A 25816-nucleotide genomic window follows, 5' to 3' on the forward strand; every position below is an offset into this window, starting at 1 on the left:
CTTCTGGCTGCTGCCTTCAGGGGTCGCCACAGCAAATCATCTGCCTCCATTTAACCCTACACACAGACACACACCAACACTTGCACGTAAGTTTCAATACCTTCCAAATTCTTGATGAAGAGAACCTGAACAAGGAGCCAGAGGAGGAGCAGCAGGATGATGCCTTCAATCATTCCCTTACAGCAGAAAGAGACAACAAGTTGCCATGCAGGGTGGTTGAGGTTCTCCTCTTCAGCTTGATGAGGCATCATCTATTACAGATAAATGTTAGTATAAAATAGTTTAAAAACTGATGTTTATAAAAATAACAACTTTAATTTTATTGGCTTTGAATTGAAGCTCATGCTAATGGAGAACTTTGGGCTAAAATCAGCTAAAAGCTGTAAATGTAATGTTCTTAGAGGACTGTTAATAAAACATGTCAGACACAGACTAACATTAATCTTTCCCTGGATCCCTTTCAATGAAAGAATGAATGGCGTCACTAGTTGTAAACAGTGGATGTTGGAGAGATGCAACTTGAGGTCCCTTTTCATCAGTGAGATCCTAATGCCATTCCCAAACCTGTTCAGTGTTAAATAAGTAAAATATCGCTTGAATGACACAGGAAAGAAGATAAATCATTTTCAAGAGCAGCAGATCTGCAGAAAAAGAGACACAACAGTTAACTCACGTGCACTGAGGAGCGTTTCCCACCTGGAGCCAGCATCCACTGGCTGTTGGCTGTTGTCGCTGATGAAATCCTTACAATGCAAGTGATGCTAATAGCATGCATTATATATTTCTTTTGCTATTTTCCATAGTGCAGTGTTTGGTTGAGTGTCATGAATGTTGGTCGACCCAGCTCAGCCACCATTAACTGCAGAGAGCTGTCAGCTTGCGTGCTGCTGCAGCATTTACAGTACTCTATATCTGGCCAGCTTCCATTCAGAGCTGCAGTCAGGTACTAGCTGTTGGCTGAAGACACACACACACACACACACACACACACACACCAGCTGTAAACATCTGTTGTCCTGACTATATCCAAGGGGGAGTTTAAACCTAAAGGCTACATAGACTTACTATTTTTCTTTATAATGACAGCAAACAATAGTAGTAATTATAATAATAATCTTAGAATGCATAAAATACATTTTACAAATTTTTGCCCCAAAATAATAAATTAAGTGAACTTCAGAAACTCCGGGGACAGTAGCTGTTTCTAACTGATGCAGGTGCACATAAGCAGTGAATTCATATGCCATTTTTTTAAACATTTTTTGGTTTAGTAGGTCACCTATTTTGGTCTAATTTGTCATATTGCACCTGCTAAATGATTTTTTTTTTTTTATGTGTGTGTGTGTCTAAACGTAAATGATTAATATGAGACTACTGTTAATAAGTAGAAGTATTTCTATTGACACTACAGACTTGCTGGTTTGGATAGACACCATATACATGACATGATGACAGAACGAACCAACCAGAATAGTCACAACTAGTAATTAAGTCTAACTGCAAATGGGAAATGACAGAGCAGTAAGTAAGATAAGAGCTAAATGAAAACAAACTGTTCTGTCGGGTCTTGCTGCTTTCTCGAAAAATGCTACCGCAGCGCGAATCGTTAGCGGACTCTGTCGAGTCGCGCTACCCTATCGAAAAATGCTACCCCTGTATTATTAACTAAATGGGCAGGGGTAGCATGATTTGACAGTCCATTTACCCTGACGAATCATGCTACTTGTGGTAAAAGCTTATATTTTACCACAGGCAGCATGATTTGACAGTCCATTTCCCCTAACGAATCATGCTACCTGTGGTAAAATATAAGCTTTTACCACAGGTAGCATGATTTGACAGTCCATTTACCCTAACGAATCATGCTACTTGTGGTAAAATCTTACATTTCACCACAGGCAGCATAATTTTCACAGTCCATTTACCCTACCGAATTAAGCTCCTAGTACAAATTTCACTTCGTATTTAACTAACACTCACTCCATCTGAACTGTAAGAATTTTGGGAGCATGTTTTAAATATTCACTACTTAATAAAACCTGTGTAATAGTCTTTGAAAATTATTCATAGGAAATACGTCAATCAATAGCAGAACAGCTTTGGACACAAAAGACAACAATTTTGAAGACAGTCTGAATCTGGCACAACTGTACATTTATATATATATATATATATATATATATATATATATATATATATATACACATTTATTTTTATATACATTTATTTTTATATACATTTATTTTTTACATTTTTTACAAAGATATGGTGCACCAATTCAATTCAATTCAATTCAATTCAATTTTATTTGTATAGCGCCAAATCACAATACAAATCATCTCAAGGCACTTTACAAAAACTAAAACTAAAAACCCAACAATTCCCTTATGAGCAAGCACTTGGCGACAGTGGAGAGGAAAAAACTCCCTTTAACGGAAGAAAAAAACCTCCAGCAGAACCGGGCTCAGTTTGGGCGGCCATCTGCCTCGACCGGTTGGGGTGAGTGGATAGAGCAGAGAGAAAAGAACAGCAAAAATAAACAACAAATAGACACTGCAAGTTGGTGGGGCCAGTAACTGCACATCAGCGATAAACAGCTCCAGGACCAGGGACACCTGCAGAAGGTACAGAGAGAGAGAGAGAGAGAGAGGGAGGGAGAGAGCACAAACTAGGGGAGAGAGAGAGCACAAGGTTAGTAACATTCAATGGTGGAATATACATGAGGTGGGAGAGAAGGGGGGGGGGGGGGGGGGGTAGGGTAGGGGAGCTCAGTGCACCGATGGTCCTCGGGCAGTCTAGGCCTATAGCAGCATAACTAACTAAGGGATGGTTCAGGGTTGCCTGAAGCCAGCCCTAACTATATGCTTTGTCAAAGAGGAAGGTTTTAAGTCTAGCCTTAAAAGTACAGAGAGTGTCTGCCTCCTGAACCCAGGCTGAGAGCTGGTTCCACAGGAGAGGAGCTTGATAGCTAAAGGCTCTGCCTCCCATTCTGCTTTTGAGAACTCTGGGAACCACAAGTAGGCCTGCACTCTGAGAGCGAAGTGGTCTATTGGGATAATATGGTACTATGAGGTCTTTAAGGTATGAAGGAGCTTGATTATGAAGGGATTTGTATGTGAGAAGAAGGATTTTAAATTCTATTCTATATTTTACAGGGAGCCAATGAAGAGAAGCCAATATAGGAGAAATATGATCTCTCTTGCTAGTTCCTGTCAGGACTCTGGCTGCGGCATTCTGGATTAATTGGAGGCTTTTTATTAAGATATTAGGACATCCAGATAGTAATGAGTTACAGTAATCTAGCCTTGAGGAAACAAACGCATGGACTAGTTTTTCTGCATCATTTTGAGACAGGATGTTCCTAATTTTGGAAATGTTGCGCAGGTGAAAGAATGCAGTTCTAGAAATTTGTTTTATGTGTGAGTTAAAGGACATGTCCTGGTCAAAAATAACTCCAAGGTTTTTTACAGTAGTGCTGGAGGCCAGGGCTATGCCATCTAGAGTAGCTATAATTTTAGAAAAGTTATTTCTGAGATTTTTAGGCCCAAATATAATGACTTCTGTTTTCTCCGAGTTTAAAAGTAAAAAGTTACTGGTCATCCAAGCCTTTATGTCAGTTAGACAGGCTTGAAGTCTGGTTAACTGGTTTGTGTTAACAGGTTTAATAGATAGATATAACTGAGTGTCATCCGCATAGCAGTGGTAATTAATAGAGTGCTTCCTAATGATATATCCTAAAGGAAGCATGTACAGGGTGAACAGAATCGGTCCTAGCACAGAACCTTGTGGAACTCCATAACTAACTTTTGTTCGTGTGGAAGGTTCATCATGGACATGAACAAACTGGAATCTGTCCGATAAATAGGATTGGAACCACTTTAACGCTGTTCCTCTGATACCAATCACATGCTCCAGTCTCTGTAATAAGATGTTGTGGTCAATGGTGTCGAATGCTGCACTAAGGTCTAGGAGGACAAGTATCGAAACAAGTCCATTATCTGAGGCTAAGAGAAGATCGTTGGTAACTTTCAACAGTGCTGTTTCTGTACTATGATGTGCTCTAAATCCTGATTGGAAATCTTCAAATAGTTCATTCCTGTGTAAGTGGTCTGATAGCTGCTTAGCAACAGCTTTTTCTAGGATTTTAGAAATAAATGGCAGGTTGGATATTGGTCTATAATTAGCCAAGACACCTGGATCAAGACTAGGCTTTTTGAGTAAAGGTTTGATTACTGCAGTCTTAAAGGCCTGTGGTACGTAGCCTGATACTAGAGATAAATTTACCAAGTCCAATAAAGCACCACTGTCTTTGTGATATTGGGCACATTCAAAATGTGCCCAACCATTACAGGAATCACACTGCACCTGAAACAAAATCAATAAAAAGGCATGAAGTACAAAAGACTCCACAATGATCTAAATTCTATGGTAATACGCACACACATTTGTGAGTAAATTGATCATACAAAACACAAATGTTTGTGCTATCTTGCTGAGACACTAGTTACATTTGAATGTATTTCAGGTACTCACCCTTTACTGTGAATTTGGAGGCGTACCTCCTAAGATTTAATCTTTGGGACTTGTTATACCCAGATGGGTATGTTCCCAGAGAGATGAACTCGTACAATTCGTCCCACCTGTTCTCCATAGCTATGCAGAGAGACGGGATAACTTTATGACACACCAGTGTGTTTATTGTTATTACATGATACATATCTCGTTATAACAAGTATTTACAAGGCAAATTGCTTAAATAGCTGAGATGACGATAAGAAAAAAACCTACAGAGGAAATAGCTTAAATATACTGAGGAGTTGTTAAGTTTGTTTCTCCTCATTTAATAGTAAAAAATATGATCGGCTTAATCAAGAAAAAGTAAGGAACAAATAGCTGTATTGGGTAAAGAATGAAGAGCACACAATTTTTAATGATGTGTTTAACTTTTAAATTAAACATGGTCTTAAAAGGTGCAGCAACATACGCATTTATAACGAGAGACGCTTGTTTAAAGATAACACTCGCTGCACGCTAATATCAGCTAATTCCTTATTGCTGAAAATGTACATACAAATATTTACATGTTTACAGGTCAAAATGAGGAATAAGAAAGTTTAAATAATACTTACCACCAGCCAAAATCTTTGCAAAATGAGTTTCCACAGCAAGGTAGCATGGATTTATAGGCATGGAAAAGCCGAACCAGACATCTACTCCGAGTCACTCTACTGCGCGCATGCGCAGACTCGCAAAGTAGCATGCCTCGGCAGATAGTGTGTTTCGTCGAGACACCGGAAGGACTATAAGGAGACCACTGACTGTTGTTCAGTTGTTTTGTTTGAAGATTTTGTGTTGATAATATTTTCGTTGTTTTTGATTATGAATTTAGACATTTAGGCTACGTTTTGTGTTTTGTTTTCTCCTGTTTTGTTTTAGGAGTTTCCAGGCTGACGACCTGTGATTTTGTGTTGTTTCTTTGGATTAGCTATTATAGGGCTGTTTAGCGTTTTTGTTACTTGATCTTTTGTTTGTTTGAGACCATAGGGCTATATTTAGCGTTTGTGTTTGTTTTCCAGTATTCGTATAGTATCGTAGGGCTCACGAGGCGTTTTTATTTGGAATAGGGCTAAATTAGCGTTTGTGTTTGTTTTGACCATTCTGTATCGTATTCTATGTTTCAACAGAATAAAATTTCTTGTTAATTGTACTTAGTATTTTTCCGTATTTGTTGAGAGTGGAAGAGGTTTGGAGAAAAACTCCACAATCGTGTTATGCACCGGGAACCCCTAGGCTAGGGCATAACATATACAGTAAGAAAGGTTTGACTTGAAACTGATGATTTATTGATGCTTATGACATGTTCAACCCTAACCAGGTCTGTGAACCAACAGCATCTCACATATTTCCCCCAGGAAATGCAGACTGGTCTAGATTATTTTACCACTCAGTCATCTAAAGATGCAACATTTCTGTTGTGTGTTAATTAATAAATGAGTTATATATGTCAAAATAACGCGGTCATTTGCCAAGAGAGTATTTCCTCTTTCCTCATTGGCTGAGCGTGAGCAAAGGAAATGTGCGTGTCACGGTTGATCAGCACGATGTGGACACGCTCAGTTCTACTTTGTAAAACCCGTATCGACTTGTGGACATAAAATCTAGTAAACAGCTGGATCGATCAAACTATCGAAGCCAACATGGTCCTTTTCCTTTATTTATTGATTTCATCCCTCCACTGTGTGACCAGGACCAACTCAACGTGTTTTCCTCGGATGATATTCACAGAAAAAGGTAAAACAAATTTTTACCCCGCGACATTTTTAACTTTACTCAGTTAATGAAGGAAATTATTGAGGTGTTATTGTCCATATGCGTGACATGATGACAGAACTAACTAAGCAGAGTGCGACGATTTTGTTTTTTTCATTGTTGACTTTATGTTTATTTATTATATTTACGTTTATTGTTCCGTTAAATTAAAGTTGGTCTATGAACTGAAAAAATAACGTTACAAATAAACAAGAGGTGATAAATGATACTGTAAAACTCAGTTCCTGTTGCTATTTGCTCCAGTTCCACCTGGTCCCCAAAAAAAGCTATAGTGAAATGTGACAGAGGGCATCAACGCTGTGGTCCTGAGTAGTATTAATCTCTGGAAACATGAGAGTGAAATGTTGAGCCGTTTCTATTAGTGATAGTGAATTTCTAAGAAAACCACGCTTCAGTTTTAAATATTATCAGTTATGACTGTGCTTTTTCTGCTGTGTCCTGCCAGTGTGTTGCCTTTGATAATGGTCCATATTTTGCATAAACTGCTGCCAATGATAAAGTAGTCATAGTCATAGTTTAAAATGTGGCTTCAGCTTCAGACTATGTTCTCTGAAGTTCAAATCGGAGCTGATGAGCTGTGCGTATTGTGTACATAGCTCAGCCTGTGTGTTGATAAGGGTTAGAGACCAGTCAAATAAGACATTTGTAATTCAAATGATCATTTACCTGCCAACCTAGAACACCTGAGAGGTTTTATTGTGAAGGCCAGTGCTTTGAGCTGCAGATAACATTAGCATGCTGAAGTTAAATTCACTTGTTGGTCAAACTTGAATAAAAGTCAGAGGATGACCAGTTTAGATAGGGTTCATCCTCTGAGGACACCCAGTGCACATGCCCAGGCCGTGTCAATCATCCAACATATATATTTTTGATTGCAGATACGATTAAAAAGCAACCTTTGCCTGGACACAATGTTCGGATTCTACTGGACGAAGAACCAGACACTGTCATGGCTGCTGGACGAACAAGCCTGAATTCATACAACTTTCAAAAGGTTCCTGAGGTAGTGACCAACTCTACAGGAAACTGAACTACTTAGAATTACTGCATTGAAATTTAAGAAAGCCTGATTTTATGCTAATAGGGAGCAAAAATGATCATGTCATTTCTCATCTCAGATTCATGGAGAAGGGAAGGTGTTGTGGAACACAGAATGTAATGACACTTCACAAAAAGTGAGCATTGGAAAATGACTAAAGCAAACGGAGCAGAGTGTTTGAGCTGGATCTGATTATGACCAACAACATCTGAAATACAAAATAAAAATCCTCCTCTTGTGTTTAGGAGTGCAGCTATAATATCACTGTGGTCCACAAAGAGGAAACAACCAACAAGATGTTCGTGTGTAAAACCAATGACAGAGAGACGCTGTGCTGTGTAATGGTAGGACACTGCACATGTGTACTGGATGTGATAATGACAATGTTGGTGGTGCTCATTTCTGCTTATGGTAACTGAGCTACTGCTTCTGTTAATCTGAAACAACTAGTGCTGTTTCAGGAAAGGTAAATGGACAATCATATTTGTGCTACCAGTGACGGACAATAGTGGGGACATTTAAAAACAAATTGTATTTTTTGTAGAACCTGACAGAGCAGACCCCCACGTGCAGCCCTATAGAGAAGAACATACAAGACAGCGTTCAAAGCTTTTTATTAAATGAACGTGAACCTTCAGTTTTTGTGGGTGAGTTTTTTTTAATCTGCTGTTTTTCATGATGGCTTTTAAACTTTTTCTGACTTGGAGAATTTATTTATCTTCCATCTAGAAAAGATGTTTGCTGAACATCTGTGTACTTATAAGTTTCTACATACCTGTTTTACTCACCCTATCACTTCCAAATGGTTTCTTCTTTCATCTCGCTGCCGTTGCTTGCAATGAGCTTGCACTGGTGTTTCTTACCAATAACACACAATATGTTTCTCACACAATGACCAGGTTTGTTTATCAGTATGAGGTCAGACTAACATGACAGTTATTTTTCCAGGATCGGGAGACACTGCCAGCTTCTACACCACCTACTCTGGATCTAAAGAATATGTTGGCATCCACAAGTTTGGAAAAGACAGAGTTCGACCAACTATTCATTATAAAGGTACATGCATGCTGATTCATTTCTTTGGATGAATTATGTTATGAAATCTTCATTAGGTTCTAAGACAAAATATAAATAAATAAATAGTTTCTATCTATCTATCTATCTATCTATCTATCTATCTACGACTCTGCACACACAGTGACTTTGTATTTCTGTCTATAGAGCAGTACTATGTGGGTTTGATGCTCAGCAGACGTAGAGACGATCCTCTCCAGGACAAAGTTTATGCTTTCTACAAAGAGAAAAACAAAGATACAGGCTTCCACAGTGACATGTGGCTCCCTTATGTGACCCAGGTTTGCATGGTGAGGCCTGATTATTTACTATAGGATTAAATAACTTAATGACTTTAGACGTGTGTTTTGAAGAAATAGATCATTGGCTGTGTGTTGCTTCTAGGCAGATATTGGTGGTCCCAAGAACAACCTGCAGTTTACCTGGACATCCCAGATGTACGCCAGGCTCTTCTGTGGAGACCATGGCAGGAGGCAGCATTTCTCTGAACTGGTCGATGTGGCCACTGTGTATGCAGAGCAGTGGCAGGATACCAAAATTTATGCGCTCTTCAGAAATGAATGGTAGGACTCCATCGTCATTTAAGCAATGATTGAAAGAATATAGCAAAGTTTAACTTAGGTGAAAACACTGCTAATGAGTTTGAATCGTACTGGAATGAGATGATCTGTGTTTCACTGTTACATGAAGTTTGGTGAAAATGATTAAGCTGAGTCAATACTTTTCCAAACCAGAAGTTGTTTTTCTCCATTTGACTCAGACACTAGTCTGTCCCAGCGTAGTACTCTAAGGTGAAATCCACAATGACTGGGCTGCTGTGTTGCTTTGTCTTCATTTAAAGGGAAGAAAATTCCAATATTTTTATAAATATAAAATAAAAAATAAAAAAAATTCCCGTCTCACCCCTATGGGTGGTGTGTCTTCCTCAATCTCGGGTCCTCTACCAGAGGCCTGGGAGTTTGAGGTTTCTTCGCAGTATCTTAGCTGTTCCTAGCACTGCGCTCTTCTGGACTGAGATCTCTGATGTTGTTCCTGGGATCTGTTGGAGCCACTCTCCCAGTTTGGGGGTCACAGCCCCGAGGGTGCCGATTACCACGGGGACCACTGTTGCCTTCACCTTCCACATCTTTTCTAGCTCTTCTTTAAGCCCTTGGTATTTCTCCAGCTTCTCATGTTCCTTCTTTCTGATGTTGCTGTCACTTGGGACTGCTACATCTACCACTACGGCTTTCTTCTGCTGTTTGTCCACCACTACTATGTCCGGTTGGTTAGCCATCACCTGTTTGTCGGTCTGTATCTGGAAGTCCCACAGGATCTTAGCTCGGTCATTCTCCCTCACCTTTGGAGGCGTGTCCCATTTTGACCTTGGGACCTCCACCCCATACTCGGCACAGATGTTCCTGTACACTATGCCGGCCACTTGGTTATGGCGTTCCATGTACGCTCTGCCTGCTAGCATCTTACAACCTGCTGTTATGTGCTGGATTGTCTCAGGGGCATCTTTGCACAGCCTGCACCTGGGGTCCTGCCTGGTGCGGTAGATCCCGGCCTCTATCAATCTTGTGCTCAGGGCCTGCTCTTGTGCTGCTACGATCAGTGCCTCTGTGCTGTCTTTCAGTCCAGCTTTTTCCAGCCACCGGTAGGACTTTTCGATATCAGCCACTTCTTGTATCTGTCGGTGGTACATGCCGTGCAGGGGTTTGTCCTGCCATGATGGTTCTTGCTCCTCGTCCTCTGCATCGGGCTTCTGTTGCCTGAGATATTCACTAAGTATTCCATCGCTTGGGGCCATCTTCCTGATGTACTCATGGATCTTGGCCGTTTCATCTTGGATGGTGGTGGTATAAATATATATATATATATATATATATATATATATAACCCTCAAACTCCCAGGCCCCTATATATATATATATATATATATATATATATATATACTAGGAACATTATGACCGATCTTACTTCTGTCACCTAAGCACACTTTTGTTTCCTCTTGTTTGTTGAAATGGTAAAAAGGTTTACTTTGGTTCCTCTTTCTGAATAAGTCTTAGTTCTGCCTGTATGTTTGACTAGCATGATTAAAGTCATTACTGACCTCTCAACAGTTTCTTGTTGCTGCACCTATTTCTGTGTTGACCTCCTGACATCTGTCTCTCTGCAGGGGGATGAGTGCTGTGTGTGTCTACACCATAAAAGACATTGACCACATATTTACTAAAACACCATTTAAAGACTATGGCCCAGACACAGACAAGGACAGGCCCAGGAAGGTATGTGTCATTTAAACTAATATAAACTAAAAAACTAAAACATGGTTTTATGATGGACTCTAACGTTAAACATTGTCCATATGTTACAAAGTGCAGGATGTCAATGAATCCTGAGTAATAAACATGACTCTGAATGTAGTCTGAGTGTTTTAAAAATTCTTAAGTGATAAATCTGCCACTGTTGTTATTGTAAAGTACAAATATGCTGTGTGAGAGCAGGAAACTTGGAAGTACTTGGTAGTAATGGCAACTAAAGGTGTTAGGGCCCAATCAGCCTTTTTAAAACCTACCAACATGCCATTTTTCTTTCAGTGTGTTGAAGACAGCAAAAAGATCGCTTCAGAAACCCTGAGAAAGATTGAGAAGACTTTGGAGATGGAGCAATGGGTCCAACCGGTGACTAACGCCACTTCACTTCACCATAACTACACTCACATCTACGTTGACAGTTCGCAGTCCAAGAGGAACAGTAACTACATAGTTCTGTTTCTGTCTCTAAGTGAGTACTACAGTGAAATTCAGCACTTAAATCAATACCAAGAATGATGCACCCTATTGTGCTGTTCTATCAATAGCTGGGAGAAAAGTATTTGCCCATCTCATAAAAACAATGTAACATAACTAAGGGTTGATGCAGGCCAGTGGTGTTGTTCACTGTGGTGTCAACCCAAAAAATGTCCTTGTTGGATCTCAAAACCAGAAGGCAAAATTAACCCTAAATTTGAATATAAAGTTAAAATGCAGTGCAAACCCAAAACCACCTAGCTTTAAACCTTTTACTGGAAAACTTACCACTCACACAGTCAGATGTTTCCTTATATTCTTGTGAATGTTTTTGTTCTTGTTTTCACATGACTCCCTAAACATGACTTTTGGTTTTAGGTTTGTTTTTATTTCCCAAATACGGAAATGCATCATGTGGAATTATTTTTTCAGGAATTAGCTATTTTATTTTATGTCACCCTGTGACTATGATGGGTCATCGGTCTTGGTTACCACTCATATTTAAAATAGGGTAAAGAGATTTAGGACTTAACCAAGACGACTAAGAGACTAAAGCAGAAGAACGTCCTGAATCTTAGCACTTTGTATATTACTCATCTAGACACCCACGTTTTTTGAACATTTATGTCTCTGCTATGTTATGACAAAAGCTTACTTCTACTAGAATCATCCTGTTCTTGTAAGATAAATATAATAACAGTGCATTGTCCATGGTCTTACTCACAAAAGACACGTGACTTGGCAAGTTTAAAATTACCTGATGAGCACATATGGAATGATAAGACATGTCAAGTCTAAATAGATTTTGTGGACAAGGAAGTTCAAAAATAGTTTAAAACAAACACCCATAGGCACACAAGTATTTATATTTCAGTTCCAGATAATAAAAACTTTAGCCATGCACAGGCAGAATTACATGTAAATAAACTGATACCAGCTTGGCTTTTCACACCATTTTTTTGGAAAGGAGACAAAGGCATTTTTCATCATATGAGCTAATGAAACATGAGAATTCTTTGGTGCTGTGTTCAAGCAGGTTTGAGCATTTAGTCACAACTCCTCTGCATTGTATCGTTAAACAGATAATGGAAGGATTCATAAAGTGATGCAGAAAAAGGGTCAGACCTTGATCATCGCTGAATATCAACCCTTCAACCACCAAGCCCACATCCTCGGCCTTACCCTCAACCCTGCCTCTGTGGGTAACACAACTCCTCCACACACCTACACACCTGCACACCTACACACAAAGACATGAGAGAAAGTGTAATAATGGTTATGGGAAACTAAGAAAGAAAATGGTAGCAGGTCTTTAAATGAAATGTCCAGTATAACTAAAATATCTGTGTATTCTGTATCATTGTAGAAGAAGCTGTATGTGAGCACCAAACATGAACTGGTCCAGCTGGATGTGGCAAACTGTAGTCAGTATGGAGACACCTGTGAGGACTGTGTGTTAGCCAGTGATCCGTACTGCGGCTGGAAAGACACCCACTGCACCAATGAGGCAGAGTAAGACCACTGAGCTCGATGTATCTAAACTTTAATCGAAATCAAAATCTAAACACACTTTTTTTCTTTTCACATCCAAAGATTACATGCAGCATGCAGCCCTGTACACGGTTCTCCATAAAAAGTCACTTGTTAAATAATGAGCAGACTTACTGTGTAATCTGCAGCTTGCTACATCTGATTTACTGCAACCTGCAGCTACTTCAGGAAATTCACTTCCACAATGGAGCAACTGTGATGACGATATAAATCTTGTTAAGAAAATATGTCAACACTTTGCAGGAAGTTTAGTCCTTCTACAGTGCAGGAGTGCTATGAGAAACTTTCTATGGATATTTTCATGGGTACATAACTTTATTTACAGAACCAAAGAGCCTAGAAATGTGGACGATATGTCGACCTGACCTCTATAAACATTATTACATTAGTAAATAAAACACACAAAGAACAATACAGTACAAGCATGAAATGAAAGTGAGCTGGAATGAGGACTGTGATGATAACTTGTGTAGTTAAATATCAGCTGATGTGACGTTAAGCAAATCTGTGTCATGTGTTTTGGCTGGGAAACAGCCACTAGCTTGTGCTGATCATGTGTTAGAATTGCTACTGAAAAATAGGTTAATTACAGCAAATGATCTGAAAGCATATTTAGCCTTATGGTGAGGAAAAATTGGCATTATCATGAAACACTTAAAGGAATTTTTTACTTATCATTCATATAGAATTTGTCTATCACATAATATAAGTCGATCACCTTTATTTATATTGAATTAAATGCAAGGAGTTAAGTAAATAATACAAAATATACAACAAATGTATTATGATCTAAGTAAAACTGAAACCAACTGAGCATAATGACCAAGTGAATTTGAAAGGAGATGAGTTAGTGTTGGTGCATTAAATGCTGAAATATAAGCTGAAAAACCTCTTCTGTAGAATCTAGACTAAATCTCTTTCGGGAGCTAAAAATATTCATCTCTCTTCCCGTATTACCACTTGTGGTTTTGAATGTTGATCATAATGTCAAAAAGTTGTGTTGAACATTTCCTGTAAAGAAAACGTTTTTGTTATAATGTTTTGTTTTTTTTTTATTGAAAAGACAATTTTCCTACATAATGACACAGGAGTTTTCTTCTCATGTGGTAGCTCAGTTTACAACTAAGAAAATGTAGAGATCTGGTGTGCTGGCAATATTATTATATGTTTAGTATAGTTCAGCTTTGATATCAGGATGGAAGAGTTTGATGAGTTACGTTTTTTTCCTAAAAGAGGCCTTATCTGCTAGAGTTTCTCAATATCTGGCGATGGTGTAAGTGTGTGGGTGTAAACTTTGACACTCCTTGTTCAGACACAAAATCACCACCCCAACTAGCTCAACCGTGTTCAACTGCAGTTTTTACATTTGGCATAGACAAGCACCCCTGCATGTATGCTGTCTGTGTTGTGATCTATGGAACTCTTGAGGGTGTTGAAACATAAACACACTATCAAAGTGTGATTCACAATTTGCTCATTTACACCAGGAGGGAAAAAATTTGTGACTAAGAATAAATAACCTGACATAGGGGAGTGGAGCTCTAACTCATGCAAAACCCCCCACACTGGGTGCTGGTTTGCAATACTCACAGGATGTGGTGATGAAAGGGAAGAAAGGTCTGTGTTGGCTGATTTAAATAGACACGAGGTTTTGTGAAGGCCTGCAGACTAAAAGCGTAGATTGAGACTGTGACGGTGAATCTCAGTTCTTTTGTTTTACTGTTACTTAGTCAACCTGCAAGTTGTTACGGTCTGCCATGATGAAGGATTTATTTGGCTGACTAGAAGAGATTTAACCAAGGATACACAAATGCATCCTGCATGGAAGTTACAGCTGTTACAGCTTGACAGTCTCCCGTTTATCAGAAATCAATTAGTGATTGGACGTTTCACATTAAGGACCGAAAAGGACACTTAATGTCCTGGCTCCTATGTCCTTGCTTGTTTTTCTTGCATCTGATGTGGTTGGGACTAAGGCACAAGGAAGAGACACAAGTTAAGGAAACACAGATGCGATCAATGGAGCCCAGCCAGCCCAGGTGAGAGACATCAGCTTAGTTGGCTCCATCCATCCCTTCAATAGCACAAGAGAAAATACGAATCAAATAGGATGAGCAGGGCACATCACAAAGCATGTTTTTAAATGTGGACTGAACAAATGTTAAATTGATGAAACTGGCAAATATTCAGCCTCATTTCTACACAATGGGGCCACACTAGCTTGAACATGGAGGCTAAAATGTTGCAATGCCCAGATGGGAGCCAAAGCTTCTTTCTCAATCAAAAGGTTAAGATGGTACAAACTGAACTTCAGGAAGAGACTGACTTAATGAACAATGCACTATTCAATTGTTTGTACCAAACATCTGAACAGAGTGATCAATATAAGGTGGGCAGAAGTATTGGCTTTGCCCTCAAATCACATTATCTACCCCTCTCTCAGGTAGTATTCATGGCCCAATATCATTTCCATCACATTTACAGTTGGTTAAGAACAACCAATAAAAACGTTTGCTTGGAAACAGTACTGAAACTGGTTTAGCGAAGATGTGGAAAAAATGTACTAAGCGCCTGTCCCTCAACATTTACCCTGAAATCTCGGCTTACTGCTAAAACAGTTGAGAGCAGATTACCTCAGAACTCCTCCTCATCCACCTGTGGTGAGATGCATGGACCAGAGAGAGTCTACTGTAACACCTCTGTACTTCTGCATATCATAGTGGACTATGAGTTACTTTACTCACAGTGCTGTTTTGTCTCACACAGATTTTTCTAACTGAGATACCCTTTCCTTTTTGACAGTGGTACACTTCAGGATGTGGAGGGAGGGAACCATTCCATCTGCTCTCAACACGGAAAAGGTACGAGGACATTTAGGAGTTTACTACTTATAAAGCTCAATCTATAGCAAGACCAATGAATTATAGCTGTTTTCACATAGACTACTGAGAGTGGGGTCAGATAAACCGATGATTTAATGCTTTATTACAGACAGTAACTACAAGCTAATTTCATTGGACTGATTTCAGCTGAAGTGTAGTTGCCAAACGTGTCAAAGGCATGATATGTTTCATTCTGAAAGTTGAACTTCTTAAGTCTTTCCCCCCATTTGTTCTCTTGATAAACTAATTTCCAATTAGTGAAGTTACACCAAAAGTTTAGTTTGCTTAGGCTAGCATTTTTTTAGCTGAGTATTCAGGTTTTCAATCTTTAGAAAAATGAACAACGGTTCCCCTATTCACCCAAGTCCTGCATGCACCAACTTCTGTTAACACAGTTCACCCACCACTGTTTTTCAGCAATGATCAAAACAGATCAGATGGGCCTGTAGTTGTGATCATCATAGGCAAACAGTGTGTGCAAAATAAAACAGGTTTAATCAATTACATGTAAAATGGAAATTTTCCAGTGCCCAACAGTTCAGTAACTAGACTTAGGCGGTGACACTATGATCTTTGGGAGTAGTGTGTTTTCATCATATCATATCTTGAGGTTTGGTCTGGCCTCCTATTAAAGACTATATTTGAATTTTGGAGTCTGTAACTACACTAAGATCTTTAAACCCACCCAGTGGTGAAGTTCCACCCTACCAGTCCACAGCACTTACTGTAGTTTCCCTTCAGCTTACTCCAAATCCCAGGAATCAGTGTTCTTGTGTATTTTTATCTTAAACGGAGTAGTCAATCTCATTCCATCAACTGCACGTATCTTTTTAATAAGGCATATTTAATATTGCTTGTCTTTGTTCAGGTTGACTTGAGCTCTCACGATCCTTTCTTACCAAACGCTTCACATGATATGTCAGACTTATCATTTAGTTAATATTGGTGTTGAAAACATGTTTTTTTCCACGGTTTCCCAACTTGTCACACCCACTTTTGGTCATCAGGACAGTACCACAGGCTCAGTTTCAGGGTTATCATACTTAGATATTTGGTTTTCACATTTTAGAAAAACACATTTGAAATGCTTCCAGTAACTCATTATGTGCCTAATCCTGCTTGACTTGGAACCTCAATTGCATCTTGAACAAGGATCCGAGCTTGTAGCCAAAAGACTTAACATGATTTGGTGCTTATGCTGAAATAAGAAAACAGGTCTGGTCAAATAAAGGTTAAACAAATGAAACAAAGTTAACGTCCATCTCAAAACTAAAGCAGCCTTTGTGTGTGTGTGTGTGTGTGTGTGCGTTTTTCCTCAGCACTTAAATATTCCACTGGCACACATGTAGATAAGAAAATGGACAGCATCACACTTCCCTCTCAGTCCAAGTATTTTCTCCAGTGCCCAGTATCGTCTCATCATGCCCAGTACACCTGGCATCACGATAAAAGCTCCACATCATGCAGTTCAAAGGAACAGAACTGCCTCCTTCTGATAGACAACATGGGCCCCGAGCAGGTGGGAACTTATAAATGTGTGTCAGAGGAAATGGGCTATAGAAGAGTCCTGGCACAATACCAGCTACAATTGGAAAGCAGGGCGGTGGGCCAATTACCAAGTCCACTGGTCTGGGTTTGTCTGTTGGCTGTTCTTATTAAGAGTGTGTCCTGTTAGCTGTTTGTAACTCACAGGATATGAATACGATGGTGACAAATGATAAAATTATGAAAATATTAGAATTATGTCTATATGCAAATGTTATACAATGCTGTGAGAAAGTCAAAAGTCACCCAAAATTATTCTGCTTCACATGTGGTAAAACATTTGGACCTATCAGCAATAATGTCATTTTTCTATGCAGCAGCTGTTGACGAAAAGAGAAGAAAATAATAAACACTGACTAAATGCACATGGTACATTATCAAAATAATCTATGTATAATGTATCATAGAAATCAAGCCAGAAGAAGCAACAGAGATGCTACGTACAGTGTGTTACAAGCAGGTATATTTTCCCAGCTGCAATTTCTGACCTTGTTCTTGATCTACTACCTCATGCTGGCTGTTGGTTAGAACTTGAGCCATGGACTCTGTTAGGTTAGAAGTTGCATGATACTGCTGTGATGTTGAAAGCACAATGTTGAGAAATCCTTTTTTTCAGACGCCTATTTTTAAGAAGTGAAGTGTGAATGTTTAGTAGACAAAGCAGACATGTAGTAGTCTGCAGTGTTCCGTGTTTACATTTATGCAAAAAATAACCATCTCTCTCTCTCTCAAAAAAAAAAAAACTTTCTAACTTTGCAGGTCTCAGTTAGCTTATATGCAGTTTTTAGCACTCTGTTTTGTTTGTATTTTATTTGAAGTTCACAGCAAATGTAATATATATACGAATGTAAAAGCCCAAATCACACATGTTAAACATGTTGTCCATCCATCCATTATGTATACCCACTTATTCCTAACCAGAGTCTATCCCAGCTCTCTTTGGGTGAAAGGCAGGGGTACACCCTGGACAGGTCACCAGTCCATCACAGGGCGACATAGAGACAAACAACCTCACACACTCACACTCACTCCTATGGGCAATTTACCAATCAACCTGACATACATGTTTTTGGACTGTGGGAGAAAACCAGAGTACCTGGAGAAAACCCACACAAGCACAGGGAGAACATGCAAACTTCACACAGAGTTGGGTTGTGAACCTGGGGCCTTCTTGCTGTGAAGCAACAGTGCTAACAACTAAGCCACCATGCTGCTACATGATATGGATAGGACATTATGGACGGCTGGATGGTGTTTTTGAACTTCCTTAATGATAAATGCAATTCAACAACAGAATTAGGCAAACATGAAAATTACCTTCAAATTAAACTGCATTTTCTCATTTCTCCTAGTTAGTGGTAGCTTACGTTTTAATTGATATATTCATTGCTGTTCATCTCAGATTCCTGCCTTCAACCCCAAATAATGGAGGCAGGTCATTTATTGTTTTGCAGAATACAGTTGTTTATATAAATGTGAACTATTGTGTTATTTGTAATGTTGCTGCAATATTTCACAGTAAATACTGCTTTTATTTTTGTAAAATAAATTATAAATGATCTATTTGCATTATTTGTTTTAACGTAAAAAAAAAAGCAATTGTCGGTAATTATTTCACCAGGCCACTTCTTCAAACCTGCCAACTGTGATGCAGCACGCACTTTACTTCATGTTCTATCTGCACCACTTCCTCATACAGTGTAAAAAAAAAAAAAAGTACACTTGTATTTTCAACCTGCTGTCCTCTTCCCCTATACCACTTGGTACAAAGGGCTGACGGGAAAACAAAAGTTCTTGTTCTTTTATTGACATTTGCTGAATGCGATGTACATGCAATCAGACAGTCTGTTGAGAAATGTTTTGGATGTTTAATTCTGGCATTTCCTATTGCCAGAGTGACTCAGAGAACCTAAGGTGATGTACTTGTGGAATAACCAAACCAACTATATCTATAGTAGAGTCGTGAGGTGGGATTTCTTAATAGGGAACCTGCTGAACCAGTGATACAGAAACCAAGGGTTTCCTTTCTGGAAAGAGACTTTGAAAGATGTGAAAATGCTTCAGGGAGTTTTACCAAATATATCATCATATCTGGTAGTCTTAGAGGTACAATGACATTTTAAAGAGGGTATAAAACAAATACACACAGAAAGAAGATATAAAGTAAAACTTTATCATGACATACAAGTTTAAAGCCCTGAGAACCATATCTTTATATTACTAATATGAACAAAACTGAATGTGTGAAAACCACTTTGGAAAAGTGCTCGTCTTAAATACAATCAGCACAAACCAGTTTTTACAAGCATTCGTGTGTTTTGTCCTATTTTTGTTTGCTTTAATCAAAGAGAAAACTATAATATCAGTAATATCATTATTATCATGTCCATAATAATAACAACAGTACAAAAATATGCACAAACCCCACAGTTGAATTAATATACGGAGCATTGTACAAGCCAAAATCAACAAAAAAAAATAAATTGATAAATGAGGTATTCAATAACCACTTGCATATGCGCCTGTTTTTACACAGATCAGGTTAGTTTCTAACAATTTCAGAGTGAATTAAGTCCAAAATAAACAAGAGACAAATGGTTCTGCAGACTTCCAACTTCACAGCTTCCTGAGTGACGAGACTTCATCTGCAGTTACTAACGACAAAACCAAAATGCAACACCAAAAACCAAAGTAGCATTCAGCAAAGTGACTGCAGACTGCACCAGTACTCGCCCCTCAATGCAGCTTCAGCATGGAACACAGCAGTGACTGCAGCTCACTGCCTTGAGGTATTGTGGTATGACGAGGTAGGGGGAGGCATCTCAAACAGACACACACACACACACAGATGCAGGCTTACAGGCAGCACACGTCATCTATACTCATCCACACAGCAAGTCAGGTGGCAGGAGCCTAAAGGTCAGTGTGGTGGGGTTGATGATCTGAAGGCCAGAGAGAAGAGGGGAGAACCGGAACTCAACTTTTCACTCCCTAAACATTCTGCAGAGAGCTATAAGTAAAGATTATTATTATTATTATTATTAATAAAGATTAGTTTTTAAAAAGATTATTTTAAAATATATCATTAAACAGGTTGCTGGTACCACCTGCTGGATCCTTAAGGTTATTACAACTGTATGTCAGTGTGCAACTACATGGAAAAACCGCAAACGCATCCAGCACAAACTGAACCTACTTGCACAAACACACACTCAAACATACCAAGGCAGCGAAGCTACACTATCAAACAGCCCTTGTGGGGACTGACCATATGAAATACAAAGCTTGGACTTAAAACAAGAAAATGTTTTAGTAACACAGCCTAAAAAGAGTCAGGCTTAACAGTTTCTAAAAACAAGGTCCACCAGGAACAACACAAATAAATAACGAAAGTCTCCTTTGAAAATTGGTGTCTAACATCTGATTGAACTGTTTCTCCCCCCAAAAGATTGTTATTCTCCAAAAGATTAAGCTCCAAGAGAAAGACACTTTCCCAGCCAGTTGAGAAGTGAAACCTGCACTGGCCGGATCTCACCAGCAACTATTTTAAGGCAGCATCTATAGTTTTCACCTTTATACAATACAGTTGTGTGTCATACAGGCTTCAAAGGTACACCAAAAGGACTAGCAGCAACATCCTCAGAGTCCTCAACTGTGATTTACACTGCAAAATGTTCACAAAACCTGACACATAATGGCTATAATACAGTCTTATAAAAGCAACAAGGCTTCCTTCCTCCGGTCACACTGGGTTTAACAAGGTTTCTGGACAGGTAACATTCAACACAGAAAGATATATAATTCTTTTTAATCATTTATAGTAAATCAAAATGGTAAAAAAAATTCTTTTAGAGGTGGAAAACTATCTTACAACTGAAGGGATAATTTCGTGATTATCAGGAAGTGGTTCTTTTAATTATTACACTCGGGTTTTCACCCACTGTGGATGCCAGTGTGGACAGCCCCAAACACCCATAAAGTGTAAAAGATTAAATAAGGGAAGCAGCTTGGTGAAGCCACGGCATCTGGGCTACTGCTCAGGATAACAACACTTAATTATCTGCAAACAGTATGCGAATATGTACATCTGCATATATCACAAAATTTAATTTTGAGTCTTTCCAATTCAGTTTTAAGTTTACGTCAATTGTAATTTTCCAATAATCAGGTCATGCATGCAGATCATGCAATCAAACATAAAACAGAGGATTTGGTATCACTTCATCCTAAAGAGGTTTTTAACTTAATTTAGAAAAAACTCAAAATCAGATTTGGTGAGATCAGATACATTTTCTGCAGTCCAACCAGACCCTGACCTGCCTTACTGCACACCACAGGAGGTGTGATCAGGATTGTACAAGAGATCATTCAAAAGCGACCGGGGTAGTCTTTGGCATTTAGCTGTGCAATAACCAGAGGATTAAGGTGTTCAAGGGCTGGCCACATGATTGTACACATGCATATCATTTAGCGATCAAGGTTAACTGTGGACTTTAGGTTAACTTAAGGACTTTGCAGTCATCTTTAAGGTTCAAAGTTGTTTTTTATGTTTTCTGACCTCTGTGACCTTAACAATCCCAGAAATCTAAACGTGTCAGCAAAGAACTAACTATTCTCTTTCTCTTCCCTGAAACATATGCTGATATGTCACTCTTCTTAACTGGGGAAGAAAACAAAAGAAAGAAGAAAAGAGAAGCAAGCATAAAACAAGCCCTACAAGTAAATACAAGGAGAAAGGGAAAGTAAGCCCATCCCAGTCCTGTTTGTCCCTAAAACCACCAGCAGTGTGTCAATATGTTCATGTCAGTTTCAGTTCAGGGAGGATTTCCATCACAGGTTGGGGCATCAAGTCTCAATGACTTGGCAGCTGCATGAGGTATGTAGTGTAGCGCTCCTTCTGAGAGTCTGATGAGGTATTGTGGAAACAGTCACGTAGACTTTCATTCTTCAGGTATGAATCCTTTCTTTTCTGAAATTAAGGGTGACAGCTGCAGTTGTCACATTGCTTCCTGAGAGAGATGCCCTCCAGAGCAGAGAGGCCATGAGAGGTCTGAGAAATTTGCCCTGATGGGGAGGCCGTCTGATTGACATTCAGCTCTGAGGCTGCAGCTGAAGGAAGGATGCCAAAATAAAATGAGACACAACAAACTCAAACCTGATTCTGCAGCAGAGGTTAAGAATCCCTCAGTACTACCACTCTGCACTCTGAGCTCAGGGTCTGCTGTGGTTGGATAAGTGTCGCTGTTGTCACACTGATTGTTTAAAGACAGCCTGTGAGGACCTGTGACAGATTGAATTGAAGGTTAGCACTTCCAACCTTTATTATGATCTTTCTTTCCAAGTGATCTGAAATGAGGGCGGAGTCATGAAATGAGGTATTCTTTGTGCTGATCTACAGCATCTGATCATTCACTAATTTGAGCGGCTACAGCATGTTAAAGAAACCTGAGCGACTCGGGCTGGAGGCCACTGTCAGGTGGGTGCTCTGACATAAGGTCCCACTGATGAGAATTACCCGACTTCCCCTGATTGAAACTAGGTCAAAAAGAATACAAAAATAAAGTCAATTCGGGTTAAATATACTACAGCTCCTGAGGTAAAGACACCACTGCAGGTTACTTGATTTGAGGTATGTAAAAAGAGAAAAACTAAAAACAAAATCATTCTAAACACAAAATCAAAAGACATCAAAATGGCAACAAACAAAATATCCTAAGATAAAACTTTTCAAGTTCAGTTGTGACTACACCTGTCAGTGGGTTTTGGCTGAGCTGATTGTGTTTAGCATTTACATTAGGATTAACAAATGTATATGTGATAAGACTGCGGGTCTGTGTATGTTTGATTGTGTGTTCGTAGTGTGTGCATGTGTTTGTTAAATGCATAGCTGTGCATTTGGGCACATGTTGTCATATAATATTCTCAGGCTCTGTGTTCACGATTGGACAGCCAAGAGATTGACAGGGTTGATGAGGTATTTGTTGTGCAACAGTTCGTTATTCTTATCGGTTTCTCATTGTACTTTTATATTCATGCTAGGCCTCCCAGTGGAGGAACAGGTATAAAGGGCAGCCTGAGTTAAGGTGACCCACTGGGGGCTGGCTCAGTTGAGCTGGGACCCTTGGAAGAGGAGGAGGAGGATGTGGGGCTCAGGGTCTGAGTCAGGGGTGCAGAAAAGCCAAAGCTAGTGCTGGTTCCAGCAGGGGAGGCTGAAGCAGCAGCAGCTGACACAGCAGGTCCAAGGGCCCCACCAGACTTCTGGGCAAATAGGGTTCCTGTAGGGAAAGAGGAAACATCATTACATAACGATGGACATGGTGCTTTTATCACATTTGGTGCTACTGACATGACCTGAAACCCTGAAAAAAGACCTCACAGGTGCTGAAAGCCATGGATCATAGATCTGAGAAACCTTGGGAGCATTACCATTTACACAGCATAGGTGGAAGAAAATGATTTACCACATTATTACTGTTTATTACTAATATGTAACATTCAAATCCCTCACCCATACTCACCTGAGTACATTGTTCCATTAACTTCCACTGAGACAGTGATGCTGGCATTTCCATTGGTTGAGATGCTCAGAGACATGTCCTGCTGCTTCTCATCTGAAGAAACTGAAGTAACAATACACTGATGATTATTTTTGTATTTGAGTAACCTGGTTACTGGGTTGGGAGCTGGGGGTTACTGGGGAGAACACATTTACATGCACTCTAGTCACCTGGTAAATCCATGTATAAATACAGAAGATCGGTAACTGGATTTCTTCTGAATCCTGAATTTTTAAATCATGGCTCAGAGATTTGAACAATATAGTGACAAAAATCTTCATGATTTTTATTTTATTTATTTATTATATATTCTATTTTTCTTTTTTTGCATCTGTATTAGCAGGCAGACAGAGCAATATAACTGGGAAAAGGATTCTCTAATTGGTAACCAAGTCTGTTGATTGCATAACAGTTAAGAAATCAGTGTAGGAGGTTGTAGTAAGACAGTAACTGATTTCATATGACTGAAAACTCACCCTATGAACTATGTAATATTTAATGTCCATAAACTGTTCAGGTGAATTAGTGGCATTCACCTATCATTAAAGTTTCTCTCAGGCCCCTCTCCCCCCACCACGTTCAACAGCTTTAAAGGTTTATTGTTGATGTCATTGTCTGTGACAATATTTGTATAGGGTTGTATAATATCCACTGGTGGTTATTGCGACAGAATTAAAATGTTCACTCATGTTACTGGAAAAATGTTGCTCAACATCCGAATTGTCTTTCTGTTCAGGACATAAACAACAAGGCAATTCTGATGTTGTTTCAACACAGTATTGTCAGGTACATGTTTCTTCTTGAAATGAGATGCGACAAAACTTCAAAGGTACATGACCTAATACTAATTTCTTCTTTTGAGACAATGGAAAAAAAACTCAATTTCTACATTCTCTTAACATTAGCTTAAACTTGGCACCACTGACCTCTGGTGGTGATGGCAGGGGTTCCCAGCCGCAGGTTCATGGGCATTTGGGAAGCCATGGCCAACAGGTTGTGCTGGAAAGCCTGCTGCATCAGGCGTTGCTGCTCCTCTGCTATGCGAGCCATCTTCCTCTCAGGCCCCTCTCCCCCACCACTGGTTTCCAGCTTTTCTCTCAGCTGCTCCAGTGTGGCAGCTCTTGCCAAACCAGCAACCTGCTGCTGACCCAGTGCCAGTGCCATGGAGGGCCTTGCTGCCATAATAGGGGGAGTTAGGTCATCTGGAAAGAGAGAAATGCAGGATTAGTGTATAAAGTCTGGATTCTATAGTCCATCTACAGACTAAAAAATGAATCTAAACAGGAATCTACACAAGGTGAATGCGAATGGTTTCAGCCCAGACTTTGCAATGCTGAAGAGGGTAAGTGGGTTTTAAAATGGATGGATAGTTTATCTTCCACATATTGCAATATAAATCTGAGGATTTCATCATGATAATGTGAAATGGCATCATGATGCCAGTCAGAATCTAACTGGATCCCAATTTTACCTCAACAACAAACTGAAAATCCAAGCAGACCTTTGGTAAAGCAGTTTGAATGACAAATTAGATTTTTAGCTCAAGCACAAGCATATGATGAAAGAATAGTGTATGTATTATTTTTATTTTACTTTCCTTCTTTGTTTAACCTCCTATCTTCCTTTTTAAAAAAAAAAAAAAAAGTGTTACTTTATTTTAATTCTTGTACATAGAGAGAGCTTAGTGGAGTCAAATTCCTTGTTTGTGTGCACAAACTCAGCCAATAAAGCTGATTGTGATTCTGACCCCTATCAGAGTCCTTCAGCGACCCTGGCTATACATCAGAACTCCACTTTAAGAACCACTGACTTAAATAAAAACAAAACAGAGCTGATTCTGAGCATATGAAGAGGTAACAAAATAAAACTGAATAAGTCAGTAAAACTAGGTGCCATCCTACATGGCCAGATAAAATGAGTGACAGGTAAAATACAGGGAATTGCACAAGTCAAACCAATGACGTTATTGGGGTCTAGAGCAAAGTCACATTCCAGCCAAATCAAAGAGACATCAGATAGCCGTGTAATGACAGTTATCAACACAATGGACTGGAGGCTTCAGTG

The 25816-nt window shown here is 39.3% G+C and overlaps 2 protein-coding genes and 1 long non-coding RNA gene across 4 annotated transcripts in view; 1 reads left to right on the forward strand and 2 right to left on the reverse strand.

Annotated features, from left to right (window-relative positions):
• Positions 1–4180: 4180 nt before the first annotated feature.
• LOC113122734 (uncharacterized) lies at positions 4181–5230 on the reverse strand. The gene is made up of 3 exons (XR_003294895.1): positions 5130–5230; positions 4534–4653; positions 4181–4365 (listed from the first exon to the last, which is right to left on the reverse strand). It is a non-coding gene; the product is annotated as an uncharacterized LOC113122734 (long non-coding RNA).
• Positions 5231–6073: 843 nt separating this feature from the next.
• On the forward strand, positions 6074–17921 carry LOC113122494 (semaphorin-7A). The gene is made up of 14 exons (XM_026293893.1): positions 6074–6291; positions 7209–7333; positions 7449–7505; positions 7615–7713; positions 7914–8016; positions 8318–8425; positions 8591–8733; positions 8828–9006; positions 10605–10713; positions 11026–11212; positions 12300–12415; positions 12584–12729; positions 15571–15629; positions 16970–17921. Exons 1-14 carry the CDS (start codon positions 6198–6200, stop codon positions 17323–17325), a joined length of 1881 nt encoding a protein of 626 aa, XP_026149678.1. The 5' UTR covers positions 6074–6197; the 3' UTR covers positions 17326–17921.
• Positions 17922–19347: 1426 nt separating this feature from the next.
• The window catches only part of LOC113122543 (AT-rich interactive domain-containing protein 3B), a 48301-nt gene continuing 41832 nt past the window's right edge, over positions 19348–25816 (reverse strand). For both annotated transcript variants that reach the window (XM_026293966.1, XM_026293965.1), the window contains exons 7-9: positions 24679–24954; positions 23714–23815; positions 19348–23470 (exon numbers count right to left, since the gene is read on the reverse strand). In XM_026293966.1, the coding sequence (XP_026149751.1) occupies positions 23274–23470; positions 23714–23815; positions 24679–24954 (575 nt within the window). In that variant the 3' untranslated portion in view covers positions 19348–23273. The remainder of the gene's footprint in view (positions 23471–23713; positions 23816–24678; positions 24955–25816) is intronic.

The sequence above is a fragment of the Mastacembelus armatus genome, chromosome 3 (genome assembly GCF_900324485.2).
Source record: "Mastacembelus armatus chromosome 3, fMasArm1.2, whole genome shotgun sequence".
Lineage (NCBI taxonomy): Eukaryota > Metazoa > Chordata > Actinopteri > Synbranchiformes > Mastacembelidae > Mastacembelus > Mastacembelus armatus.